We start from the raw sequence: 14,265 nt of genomic DNA, 5'->3' as shown, positions 1-14,265 counted from the left end.
AACTGGAGGTGGTTCAAATTTACTATCACACTGAATCTTAACTGAGGTTGGTTTGTTAAAAGACACTGTATACTGTGCAGATACAAATTGTCCAGTGTAAAGTGTATAGGAATGTGTCATAGTGCTAGTTTATATACCTGTGAAATGAATACGCGTACGAACATGAATATTAATACGAATACGAATAGGAAATAATTTATTAATCCCGAGGGAAATTCAAGTGTTGCAACAACACCGTCAGCACACACCAAACACGACATAGAATAAAATAGTAGAATATAATGAGGTAAATAAGAAAATAGAATAATAAAAATAAAACAAAAATAAAAATAAAGGTTGTATCTTTACATCGTGCAGTAATTAGTAATGTAATAAGTAGCCTTTAGTAAAATGGGCATAGTGAGGTAGATAGAAAGTTATTGCCATAGTACGGGAGTTATATACATAGTATATAATGAATATAATGAATATGCCACAATATAGAGCAGTAGTAGTAAAATTTTCACTATTGTGTGGTGTGTAATGTGCAATAGAAAACATACGGAATTAAACAGTAAATAAGGCCTTTCCACACTTGACTCTTATACAATGAATGATGATGATAAAGCATAATAACCCCCCTCCCAAAAAAAAAAAAAAATACAAAACCCCAAAGTCACCTGAGGTTCAGTTGCATGTACTTTCACCACAGATATGCATTCATTATTAGAACAATTGATTTCACTCCATTACAATTAGGTTCAGCTTAAAATATGTCACACCAATTATCCTTAAATGTAATATTGGCTGTACAACCCAGATAGGAGTCAATCAGAAAGCATTTACCCTTGACATGCGAACCCTATTCAATATAACTGACTGATCAGCAGACTGCAGTAGTTCCTGACCCATTCTAGAGGCACTATTCAGTGAGATCGACATGAGTACTGGAATGAAGACTTACCCATACAAATTCATAAACATAATCAATGATTTTTGGTGTCCCTGTGGCAAAGACTTGACCTTGGACAAGATAAAAAAAAAAATCCAGCCAATTTTAATCACAAGTGTGAGATTAATGGTGCACCTTTTGTGTGTGTGTGTGTGTCTAATTTTTTTTTTTTTTTTTTTGCTCCATGTATGTAATTTAATTTTACTACCACATCACCAGAGGGACGAAAAATGTCTTATGAGGCAGTAGGATCAGAATGTGGAATTAGACTAACAACATTCCGAAAAGAATTGCCATTATTCTCCCTGGAACATCTGACCACTAAAATTCCTGCATTGTTCTTTCCCCTTCAGATAATTCTGCATACCATTACCAAGGTTAAGAATTGAAAAAAATTGTAAGCTATGGTCCTATTCATTAACCAAGCAGCTCTCTTTTGTTGCATTCAGTCTTATTGTGTGACCTGCCCTAGTTTAGAGCCACAACGGAGTCCATAAGCAAGATATTTTTCAGAGTCTGGTACAGTCTGAGCTTTCCACAGAAAACACAGTCAACCCTTTCCTTTGGAGAATCACTATGAGCAATCATTATTAATGGAAATTAATCATGTGGAGAGTCGTATTTACTTCTTACAGCATCATTAGTCTAGTGCTGGAGTATTAACACAGCTGGAAAAAAAAAAAAAATAACCAGAACCATATACCCCATGTGGTTTGCCATTGTGGTTATACACAGAGATTTAGCGTATTTAAGTCTAGTTGAGTTCTGCAGTATGCCCATCTTAAAACAGACACGCAAGGCTGCAGAAAACATGGTGATATCTGTATCCGGTTGATGCATGATCCTGGTGAATTAGCTGGGCTGAGATTGCCAAGAATTTCTTACTGTGCTGATTAAAGACTCTTAATCCATCATCAGAACTTTCTAGAAATGCACAGATGCGCCCGAGGTTATGTGCCAGCCGACTAATCTGTGTCCAGCAGCGTCTGGAGTCTGCCTGACCGCTCATCTGTCCAGCATGGTACCCCATTCTGGACAAAATGAATTACGAAATGGTCTTTGTTTAAGCATTTACTTTTGAGCATATCCCGAGAGGTGTGTACATATATATGTATGTGTGTGTGTGTGTGTGTATGTTAGTGGGTGTGTGAATAAACTGTGGCTAATGACAGTATGTACAGCTGCTTGTTTTTAACTCACTTGTGGGACTATGCCTGCAGGCAACTGCAAATCGTACAGTTGTAAACTATGGGACAACTGAACAGACAGTTCAGAATACAGTTGATGCCTAACACATAGGCTATTCACAGTTTCTGCCATACAGTTGTATAGTGAAGAACAAAATGTTACTGTGTAGTGACGTATATCTCACTGTCTGTGCATATATGTGTGTTTGTGTGTGAGTGTGTGTGTGGTGTGTATATAAGTTTGTGTATGCATGCATGTATATTTGTGTAAGAGGCTGAGGATGTATGTGCATATGTGCATGTGTACATCTATGTGTGTTTGTATGTTTGTGTGTGTGTGTGTGAGAGAGAGAGAGAGAGAGAGAGAGAGAGAGAGAGGGAGAGAGAGAGGGAGAGACCGAGTGAGAGAGACAAAGACAGAAGGAGTTCCTCAATCGTCAGGGGTGCGGTTGTGAGATGGAGTGAAGGTGAGGTCAATGAGAAGATTAGTCAGGAGTATCTGACAGAGGAGAGCAATATAAAGGGTTGGACAGGCCTAGGAGGCAGGCAGAGAAAACCCTCCTACATGTATAAAGACCCCACCATCCATTATATGGGGCATTCCCTTGAATGCTGAATGTGTGCCATCAACAAAAAAAAAAAAAGAAAAAAAGAAAAAAAAAGTATACCACTGCCTCTTCTCTCCTCTCTGTCCACCAGAGCACAATGAATGAAATCGACTATTTTAATACGACCACAAAGAACCTTCTAGAGACTCAGGCAGCACATGACTGAATGCTCCTCTTGACTTTCCTTATTCAAAAAACATAAAGTCAAACTAACTAGGGAGACACATTTACATAGCAATTCCCTGATTCTAATGCACTAATCTGGGCTGTATTAATGACTCTGTTCCACCTTGTGCCTTTGAATGTGGGAGTTTTGCTTTTTTTTTCCCAGGCTTGTCAAAGCTCTTCTGAATGACAAAGGCCTTCTCTGTCTGTGACTGTATTTTCATTATGGGTAATAAAAAAAGAAGAAGGGAAAAAAAACCCTTTCCATACCAAGTCCTCTTTCAGTATTGCGTCCATGTTAGAGAGACAGCCTATGGTGTTGAGCGGTATTCATGTGGGGAGGGCTGGTGCTAGGGCTGGGAGGGTGGGAGGTTGGGGGGAAGGGGGGGGGGGGGGCCCTTGTCATTTATACGACATAACACCTCTCCCTGCTCTAAATCCAAACCATAAAATTTCTATGACTCTGTGTCTACTAATTTCACAGTGCTCTTCAGCTCTAGATGAAATCAATGTCGAAAATCGCAGTCACTTTTGCCTCTGAAAAATGAGATGATTAGTCCGTTTTGCGAAATAAATGATTTCATCAGGTTTTGTCGGGGATATTGTAATGGATGATGAGAATAGCTGGCTAGAATAGCATGTTATCGGCCTGCTGTATCATTCTGTATGTGAGGGAAGATAAGATCAGATCAGAGACGGATACTGTTCACTCAGCTGAATGCAGATGAGATCGGGAAGAAAACCGTAACGTCTCTTGGTTTTGAGACGTGCTGATAGCTTGCATGAACACTCTATCACTGCGACCACCTTCAACTCTAAATGTAGATTCAGACACAGAACACTATTGGGGAAAATGGGATTCAGCTCTTAATGGGCATATTTTACCCACAGTGGGATCAAGCACGATTGTCTTCTGACAGATGAACAAAATAAAACCTCAAAACGTGTTATCAGAACTTGCTTCTCATTCTCGAACAGCAATATCAAAGGTATGAGTCCATTTGGATGCAGAAGCAATCCATGTGCATCTGTGCATCTGGCATTCATTCATTTCCCTAGTCTTTTGATGGGCAAAACAAGGGAAAATGCATTAGGGAAGAACAGAACATCAACACACACCATCACATGTACAGGACAACAGAACTGATGGAATATCTATGGTATTCTTGAACTTTTCTACACTTTTTATTCAGCAAGGTGTTAATACTTCAAAACCCATTTTAAATTAATGCGCGGGTATACATAAATATTCCGTGGAAATAAGAGGGAGAGTTACAAATGCCTGACACATCCGTACTGCAGTCAAAATTGTATTGGGCTTTGAATTTATGAAATGGAAAAGGACAGATAAACAAAGAATGGAAAAAGGAAATCAGCCTTTTATTTTCAATGCTTTTCCTGCTAAACTGCCTGCAGGTGAGAATCTGTGTTATGTCCCTAATGGTAACCAGCATAGTCCTTTGGGATTCACCTCGTCATCAGATTTATATTGGAAAAACTCAATTATTCCCATCCCAAAAGACACACCTCACTTCTCAAAGAAACACCTGCTATTCATTAATATTCTGACAGCATTCAAAAATGTATTACCGAAAGTATTAAGTGCCAAAATAACCTTTAAAAATTATGTCTCCTTTATTTAGTCTGTAAACACCATAAAATGTCCTGTGCATTGTTCCCATGAATGCTAATATGAAGGAAATGATCTATCAAGGCAAGTTCCAGTTGTCTTTATCCAGTGGAAGCATCGGGTCTTGCGAGCTGGGCCTTTTTTCTTTGCAGTTTTTTTTTTCATGGTTGATATTTTAGAGCAATGGTGTGTGTGTGTGCGTGTGTGTGTGTGTGTGTGTGTGTGTGTGTGTGTGTGTGTGTGTGTGTGTGGGTGCGCGCTCTTGCACTAAACCAAAACTTCACCTCCTGTGAAACGAGCGGAGCGGAACCGCTGGAGCTTCGGTATCGACGGAGCATTACAAACACGCTTCACACGAGGAGTGCACCACATGCTCGAAAAATATTCACCATTTCCCAGGGAATTTTCACATTTCACCCACCTTCATGTTATGTTTTATGAAGTCAAGAGAGAGATATATTCTCTCGCCGTCTTATATTACAACTGTTAGATGGAGAACAATTGCACGAGTGGATCTACGTAGACAGAGCCTTTTCGTTATGCGAACTGAGTGACAGCTGCAGTGCTAGTCTGCTCGGTTTTAGCACAGACCGTGCTCTGTTGATAGGAAAGTATGAGACTTTACCACATGAGGGAAGAGTTTGTATCCGTACTGAGAGATCTCGGGATACAGTTCAATAATTCACAACAAATAATGGAGGGGGGTGAGTTTAGGGTGAGGCAACAATGAGACAGAAAGACAAGAGTGAAGGAGAGAGGGAGAGAGAGAGAGAGAGAGAGAGAGAGAGAGAGAGAACTGAAGAGAAATTGAAGGCCTTTTTAATTTTTTTTTTTTTTTAAATAAAGCTAATTAAACATGTGAACTGAGGAATGATTGGCAGGGAACACATCAGAATGTGACACGCATCTGGTCAGACACGCAGAAATAGGCCTGCCCCTTCGCACAGTCCCGACAGCAGACGCCAGGCACACACCAAATATTGCCAGCAGCCATATGCAGGCAACTGGGACCTGCCAGCTGGGCTTCCTAGATATGCTACAGTACGCTCTTGTGCAGAAAAGCTGCCTCTTTCTTTCTTTCCTCCCTTGCTCCCTCCCCTCCCTCTTTCCATTTTTTTTTTCGCCCTCGTGGTTCACAGGTGTAGTGCTGGAGGAGCTTTCTGTGAGGTGGATAACCAATTAGAGTGACTGAAATGGTGGAGAGAGTGGGACAGTTAGACCTACAAGCTCAGAGCAGATCTGGGACTGCTTTCTACAGGGCTGTGCATGTGTCTTTGTGAGTAAATGCCAGAAAATATCACGCTCACAGACTTTCTAATGCACAGGATGTGTAATCTGTAAACTAGTGAAAAGAGAGGGGGTAGTCTAAGTGAGAGGGGGACAGAGAGAGAGAGCGAGAAAGAGAGAGAGAGAGAGAGAGAGGTTTGCTTGGGCTGTAGAAGAGTGATCTTATTTTGAGGGAGGAGATGTTCCTGTCAACTACTTCTACTTGTTGCACTGTGGTAATAAATGTCCTTCAGGTTAAACAGTAACAGGGATGAGGAGTCAGACGTCAGTTTCCATTCCACAGAGTGATGCTGCCTGTCTTCTCCCTCATCACAGTTCATTCTCTTTGACTTTTCCTACAGCTAGCCAGTGAAAAAGCAAGGAAGACCAAAATGAACACGAAACAGATTCTGCCACACTCTTCTCTTGAAAAAGAGAAAGAGAGAGAGAGAGAGAGAGAGGGAGGGAGGGAGAGAGAGAGAGAGAGAGAGAGAGAACACTACAAATTACCACATCCTTCCTTCACCTTTAAAATATCTACCTTATCATATGGCAGAAACAAAATGTGCGATATTCAGTTTTAAACCCCACATTTTTACAAAGTTCCACCAATGAGTAAAGAAAACTTTGCATTGGTAGGTTGTTTTTTTCTGACTGTCCTACTGTTTCAGCATTCCAGAGACAGAGAGAGGGTAAGACAGGATACAGAGAGAGCCAGAGAGAGAGAGAGAGAGAGAGAGAGATCAAAGCAAACAGAGCACAGAAGTGGTGCAGTCATTCTGCTGGGAGTCAGAGTGAAGTCAGGGTACTGGTGGAGGGGACCCCATGGCTCTGAGTGAGATTTGTGACTTAACAGAGTCAGTAAAGTGTCTGAGCTTTACCAGTCACCAAAAAAAAAAAGGGCGGGAAATAACATAAATCCTTAAAGCAGATCTCCTCTGAGTCACACTTGTTAAATCCATCCTTCACTTTTTCTTAAAAACACAACTTTTGAGAATTGAGAGAAAATAAATTTTCTAATGTGCCCTTTGAAGTAGACAGAAACACTGTTAACGGATTCAGACCGAGTGAGAAAAAAACTTTTGATTTTGGAAGGGAGATGGTTTCATGCTGTTGTTGGAGGGTGATGTGGAAATTCTCTCACGTCTGATTTTCGCTCCCCTGGTAGGATATCGTTGCTGTGACGCCTCGGATATCTGCTAGGTCAAGTGTGTATTTTTACATATTAAATTGTTTTGGTAGCTGAGCTGACATATGGAAATGGTGTTTGTGGATAACAAGTTGACGGGATGATGAATGAGGTGCCAGAATCAATTGGGTGTGTAATTACACATCATCGCCACCCAGATCTTTATGCCTGGCTCTCTGCTTTCCCACAATGCCGAGTAATGACAGTCCCTCCCTAGTTTTACAGGATGTACAGTAACCTCCCTTTTGCTGATGTTGAGGTCAAACGGAACAAACATACTACTTTTACTCTAAAGAAAGAAACTCAACAAATTTATCTAACACCAGAGCTGAACATTCTTCACAACGTCTTAACGGTGCGCGAGACGTGTATTTGAATACAGCGGAGCGAAGCAAAGGAAAAACACAAATATCATTTCGTTCATTTTGAAATAAAATGAATTAGATTGGATTATTTTATCATGTGGTGAAGTGTCGCTGTGAAACCATATCAGGGGCAGAGTGCTGAAGAATCAAATAACCGGACCAGGGAAATGTGCTGATGTTTATAGAGGCTAAAGTGCCTAGCACAGCACATGGGGACGGGGCTGATTCTGAAATGAGAGGGTGACTGTAGTAGTCCCAGCCATGCAGAATGACTTATTCAGGAGGAGGTGGGGAGAACGAGGGAGGAAACCTTGAAATTAGCACAAATAGATTATCTGTCTTCTGGTTTCGGGCCACGGATCCAAAGGCGAAGAGATGGGGGGGGGGGGGAGAAAAATGAGCATTGACTGCCTCACGGTTGCTTGGCCGAAGGGTGGAGCAATGCAATTAAACAATCAATCATCTTACAGCCATTTCAGGGCTAAAACAGCTGTGTTGGACACAGGGTGATGATGCATGTAAGCATATAATCTAAACAAAACAACAAAAAACAATGCTTACAAGTCTCTTATTTGGTTCATACTCCACTACTGTTCACCATTTAAATATGTAAATGGATTAAGTGTAAACTTTCTAAAAACCGAAGAAGGAAAGTGAAGAGGATTCCGGGTGCAGAGTTTTCAGAGATATAATCGTGTTTGAAGAGATTAAGCGTTTGAGGACAATAACATGAGAAAATGCACGGAGAGGCCTCATCGTGCTCTGTATAATGCCACTCCATTCGTTTAAGATACTCCTGTATAATTGCCGTAACAAGGTTCTGGCAGAATCTAAAATGCAAAAACGGTGTTAGCAGTCAAGTGCCAACGATATTCAACTAACCATAGCCAGTGAAAAAAATAAAAACAAAAAAACAAACAAAAAAAAGAATCAAATATAATAAATGATCAATAGGATATTGATTGTTAAGTCGTCCCTGAGGGAAGGGATCAGTCTCTGTGCTGGTGCTGGTGGAGTGTGTGACTGACTGTGTGTGTGTGTGTGCGTGCTCTTGCCCCTGGGTGGATGATGGTGGTGGCGGTTGTTGAAAGTGGGGGGCCGGGGGGCAGGGGTGTCGGGTGTGGAGGTCTGAGCTGGGATAATAAGCACAGATGTGTCTCGGAGGCCCCTGCTCTGCCATTTTGGAGATATTGCGGCCGTGTAAGAGATAACGAGGATGAGTAGAGGATGACTAACACACAGTTTAATTCGGCTATGGGATGCTGGCTCCGAGAAAAGACCAATCTACCCCTGTCCTCCCTTAACACCATCATCCACACCCCAACACAAATGAATTGCCAGTCCAACTGCAGTCCAAATGCTTTTAGATTTTTTTTCTTTTCTTTTTTTTTTTAATACTTTTCTTCTCCCTTAGCAATGCTACAGTAATATGTGAATATCTGTGAGGAAATTGGGATCAGAATGGCCACAGGCAAGGCAGAGAATTGAAGAAAACAATTTTATATCTTGCCCAAAGTTCACTCCTGTGGAATGAGTGAAGATGAATAGACAGATATGCGGTAATAGTCTGCTAAAGTCTGCTAACTTTTTGCTCATTTAACTCACTGGATTCAAAACCATCTCGCAAAGCTTCAGTTTTACATTAGGCTTCATGTCACACTGTTTCAAAGCAAAGACCAACTTGTTTAAGGAAGAGTAATCCCTCTCTTTCAGTCATTTATCTGCCGTTTAATACCGACCACAAACACACCAGCAACAGCAAGAGACTACACACTTTTATTGATAGCGTGTGTGTGTGTGTATCAGGATGGGGTTATGGGAGACAGAGGATGGTGGTGGCATCACTCCATGTATAATTCACTGAATGAGTGCAGACCAGCAGTGTGTCAGAGGAGACAGACTCTGCCACAGAGAGCTCCTTAAGGAGCCTGTCTCATCCCTGCTTTAATTACACTCTATTGATCAGAGAGAGGGAGAGAGAGAGAGAGAGAGAGGGGAGAGAGGAGGGTGGAGTGAAAGAAAAAAAGAAACAGAATAAGGGAGAAAAAGACAGAGAGAGAGAGAGAGAGAGAGAGAGAGAGATGTGATGTTATTAAGATCCATACAATTAGTAATTAGAAAATGCTCCGAACTCCTCATCCCGTCCTCCCCGCTCAGCCTTTTTAGCTATGCTGAAACAGTAGGGCTGTTAGGGTGACGAATTCATTCCATTCAATCAGCTCTGCCCATTATTCACCCTCATTCAATGCATACACGCTTAATTTTTATTTCTGATGTTGTGCATCGATCCCCCTTTCCAAGCTGCTTTCGTCTCGTTGCCATTCATAATTAAATATAATGAAATACACATTAATAATTCACACTGCTCCAACACAACTTTTCGTAATGCGTCGGAGACAGAGGTCTACTTTCCAACCTTTATTCTTCATTCATTCTCTCCTCTTTCTTTTGTCGTGTGTTTTCTCCCCACTGACCTACTTTACAGCCGGAGTTCCTTCTTTTGTTTCACACCGTCGTAAACCAAAATCGCGCAAGTTTTCCTCTATATGTGAGGGAATGGAGAAAGTCCAGTGTATTACTGCAGAGTTCTGCCTCTCCAGTGGACACACAGGGGCACACACACACTGACTGGCTGGATTGTATTTTAGGGTTAAGGAGCTTATGTGTCTTGTGTGCACTGTGAGAAGAAGGACTAAGCAGTGATTTGCCAAGGGAGTCAAACCAAGGGGAAACCTTTTATGACAGGAACTCCATTACCCCTGAACTCTGGATTACCCTTTTTATATTAAAAAAGAGGGGGAGAGAGAGAGAGAGAGAGAGAGAGAGAGAGACAGACAGACAGACAGACAGACGGACAGACAGACAGACTCTTTTTGTTTTCAGGCCAATATCAGTCAAAAATGACTCGGACTAATCAAGCTTAAGAACAGAGTGTCTTTAGGGTCAGACCCTCTGGGAATTCTGGGAAATTTACAACTGCTAGTGTACTGAGTCATAGCCTCATCCTCATTTTGTCTGCTGTAGCCCCATGTTGGTTTCATAATGAAATAATATCAAACACTTTTGCACATAAACACACACACACACACACACACGTGCGCACACACGCATACACGCACACACACACACACACACACACAGAGAGAGAGCACACTGCAAATGGTCTACTGAGGTTTTCCTCTCATGAGATATCTTTCTGTCTGATCTAAGACTATGGATAAGTTGTACACTAATTGCTATTTTGTGCTAAACACTGATGAATGACTTAAATGTATCACTGGGGAGTCCCAGTTTACCAGCCTAAAATATTTAAACATCAGGGACAGATTCTGTGCTGATATAATTTGCTTTGGGAAAATAAGAACATCTGCTCTGCCTTTCCTGTGAAATGAATTTTGCTGAATTGAAATTGCATTTCTACATAAGTTCAGCTGACACTAGTGTTGATTTGCTCCAAAAACAAAGAGATGGAAATGTTGTTTTCCAATCTTTTTTTTTTTTTACATTAATTGGACTATTTGCCAGGACGTGGTGTGTCTACTGCAACTTTTCTTCAAGTCATCAAACACTATGGCCATAACAGGGAGTTGAAAGTTAATTAAAACTTGTCCACAGTCCCACTGCTTCTATAATTATAGATCAATCTTCCTCATTTCCAAACCTAATGTCAGAACAAAATACCTTTCTGAAGTAGGAGCTCCTTATAGGTGTTTACGGGGCGGGGGGTGGAGGGGGTGGGGTGGAAAGGGAGGATGAAGGACCTGTCAAATTTGAACAGTGGTAGACAGTACACTTCTCATTTCACATACTTCATTCTATTCATTTGTCATGAACAGCAACGCTCCACTTGGAACTTTAAACAAAATAAGAACAAATAACTTTGGAAAAAGTCGGAGGCAAATTTATTTTTTAGAGAAATTTTTCATTCTTAAACCTGACTGTGGCCTGGAGGGGTAAACTGTGCAAATAGTTACGAGGATGACAAATAGCACTTCCAGAGCTTAAAATAATCATATTTAGATTTAGCATTTCCCATTAGATACTGTCTGCTTATTGCTATCAATCATATTTTTTTATGTGCATACATTACAGAAACGACAGGAGAAAATAAATTCTTCTCAATTAATTCTGGATAAACATCTCTTTACCTCTTTGAAAACCCTCAGTGCTTGGAAATACACATCGTGCAAGAAAGACACTGTGGCTATTTGTGACGCGTAACAACACTACAGTGTGTTGGCCGATCATATAAAGACCCACAACTGACTATGAAAGCGTCTGTTTTACAGCATTTTTTTTCCCGACGAACTGTATTCAACCGAGCGTGACAATATGAAATTGAACACAGTATTTCGACTTTTCAGAAAGACCTGAACAACATTTCTATACTGTCAGCCACACAACTTATGACTAGATAACAACCGTAGAGGACAAACATGGCAAAATTAAAAACAAACAAAAAAAAACAGCAGCTGTTAACAAAAATAATTGATACATGGGTCACAACTTTCCCTACCGATTTGAAAATATACCTTAAACCCATTCTGATATTATACATGGTGTGCTACTGAGGGAAAATAAGAAACATATATTGTTGTGCCTTACCTGCCATGCACTTTGATATCTGAGATGGCATAGAAGTATCTGGAAAGGTTGTTTTCATCCACCATGGTGGCTCCAGTGGCAGGTCTGAGGAGTCGAATACGTAGGTCAGTGATAGTGAAGAAATCTCGCAGGTTTTTGGTGGTGTCCAGCTGGCCATACAAGGAGGCCATGTTATTGAGCCTGGGCCCAGCGAACAAGGCAAAGCGGTCCTTGATCTCGAAGCGCACGGTCTTGTCATATTTCCACACATAGCCTCGTGAGTAGTCCTCCGTGCAGATGATGTCCAGCAACGTGTTCTGAGACAGATCTTGGGCCGTCTTGGGCTCCATCGTGAAGGCGTCTAAACAATCGGTGGCGTAGAACTGGTAGGGCTGCCAGGTACGGCCGTAGTCCAGCGACTTTTCCAGAACCATCTGCTCTGGTCTGCCAGACTCGAAGGTGATGACGATGTCATCGGTCAGCTCGATAGTTTTGTTCCAGGAGAGGGTGATGTTGACCAGCAAGGGCTTGGGATATTTCTTCCAGGAGGTGGACTGCCAAAACGTGGTGGGGTTTCGACCCTCGTGATCAAACATGAGCTCAGGTGGGTGTGCAAGCTCTTCTGTCCCAGCATCACATTCATTGTTGCACATGTAAGGATTTTCCTGAATAAAAGTAATGGAGAAACAGAGAGAAAAACAAGAGGAAAACAGTTAATGGAGAGCAATAACCTTCACAAGAACTTAGCCTTTTATGTTCCCGAAAGATAGGTTAAAGGCGTAGGTTAAAGAAATGGACAATGTCGTTGTGGACTGGTGGCTGTAGTAAAAGTTCCCTCACCCCACAAGACATGGCATAATCGTTGGTATAATTGATGTGCTGCTTGGGTCTCTTACTCCAGCTGTGCTATAAGCTGTTAGCAGAATCCAGATGATTGGGGGGGGGGGGGGGGGGGGGGGTCATAAACCACTCAGAGACACACTGATTTTTTATTGGGCCATTTCAGTCAAGTTCCCTCTCGTAGAATATCAGTAAAAAACCAAAGTCAAAAGAGGGCCCTACGATTTTTATCACAGTCTTATTCACTACACGCTTTATTAGATCCTCATCGTTCCTCTTTAAGTTATACTACAGAATGGTTATAAAAACAAGTGGGGAAAAAAAAGGAAGTCTCTGTAGTGTACAAGGAGAAATACAGAGTAAAATGCTCATTAAGAGTGAGAATAACCCAAAGGTCAGTCTGACAAGTTGTGAATAATGCCCCGTTTTCCAGCAGTCATTCTTTTGCATAAAGCCCACCTTGATCTGTTCCTCATGTTTAAGGACACCCAGAGGTACCCTTCAGTCACCGCTGTCACTAGTGAATGAAAAATATACTGCGCATACACAGTTCAAAGTCAAAGAAACTGTCCTGAAGGCGATGGTGAAATATAAGCACCGGTGCTTCTCTTGCTTCCTCCGAAAAAAGGTGAACAGACAGACCTAAGACCAGATGTAACGGTATCAGCCTTGGTGATAACCAGTGATACTCATCAACTCCCTCTCACCCCCAAACAACCTTTGTAACATTTGCTCCTTTTGCCACAAATCATTATACCACAATGTTCTACAATTCCCATGGCTTGAGACAAGTATATGCTGAAACAGTTGTTGTGGCTTTACAAGGAGAGGCAGGTGGTGGTGGTGTGCATGTGTGTGTGTGTGTGTGTGTGTGTGTGTGTGTGTGTGTGTGTGTGTGTGTGTGTACGTGGGTGGGTGAGGGTATGTGTTCAAGAGAGACCTTTCAAGAAGAACAAACTCCAATTTATCAGGACAAGACACCACACTACTTGATTAGGTGGTGGATGTCTGTCTCTCTGTATGGCTCCAAAGTCGAGGACATTAAGGAAGTCCAGGATGGATGGAATGAGGCAAAAAAAAGAACTAGGCAGACACACAACAAGGGGAGAGAGAGAGACAGAGAGAGAGAGAGAGAGAGCGCGAGCGATGCCAGGGGAAAAAAGTCCCCGTTAATAAGCCTTTTCTTTTCTTTGTCCTTCAATGCAAGGTGACAGCAAAACCCTGTTCTGCAAGCCACTTAGCCTTCGAACTTACAGAGACTGGCATTAATATCCTGTCTGGACAAACCTCTACAGATCTCTGAGCAGTGGCCATGGGCCTGAGCAGTGAACAAGTCCTGCCAATGGACAGCCCCACTCAGCACTTCCCATCTGCTTTCTAACAACACTATAAAACCAATGTCTGCAAAAAGGGCAATCTGCTTTAAGCAAGAGAGAGAGAGAGAGAGAGAGAGAGAGAGAGATAGAGAGAGAGAGGATCTATAACCCAAGTGTATAACTA

General features: G+C 41.7%; 1 protein-coding gene across 1 annotated transcript in view; it reads right to left on the bottom strand.

Annotated features, from left to right (window-relative positions):
- ntng1a (netrin g1a) overlaps window positions 1-14,265 on the bottom strand; it is a 65,510-nt gene that overhangs the window by 26,241 nt on the left and 25,004 nt on the right. Inside the window, exon 2 of the mRNA XM_030767606.1 lies at window positions 11,947-12,590. Within this exon, the coding sequence (XP_030623466.1) occupies window positions 11,947-12,590 (644 nt within the window). The remainder of the gene's footprint in view (window positions 1-11,946; window positions 12,591-14,265) is intronic.

This window comes from Chanos chanos, chromosome 3, assembly GCF_902362185.1.
Source record: "Chanos chanos chromosome 3, fChaCha1.1, whole genome shotgun sequence".
NCBI classification, from domain to species: Eukaryota; Metazoa; Chordata; class Actinopteri; order Gonorynchiformes; family Chanidae; genus Chanos; species Chanos chanos.
The sequence above is the reverse complement of the archived record's forward strand: the minus strand, read 5'-3'. Positions and strand labels throughout refer to the sequence as shown.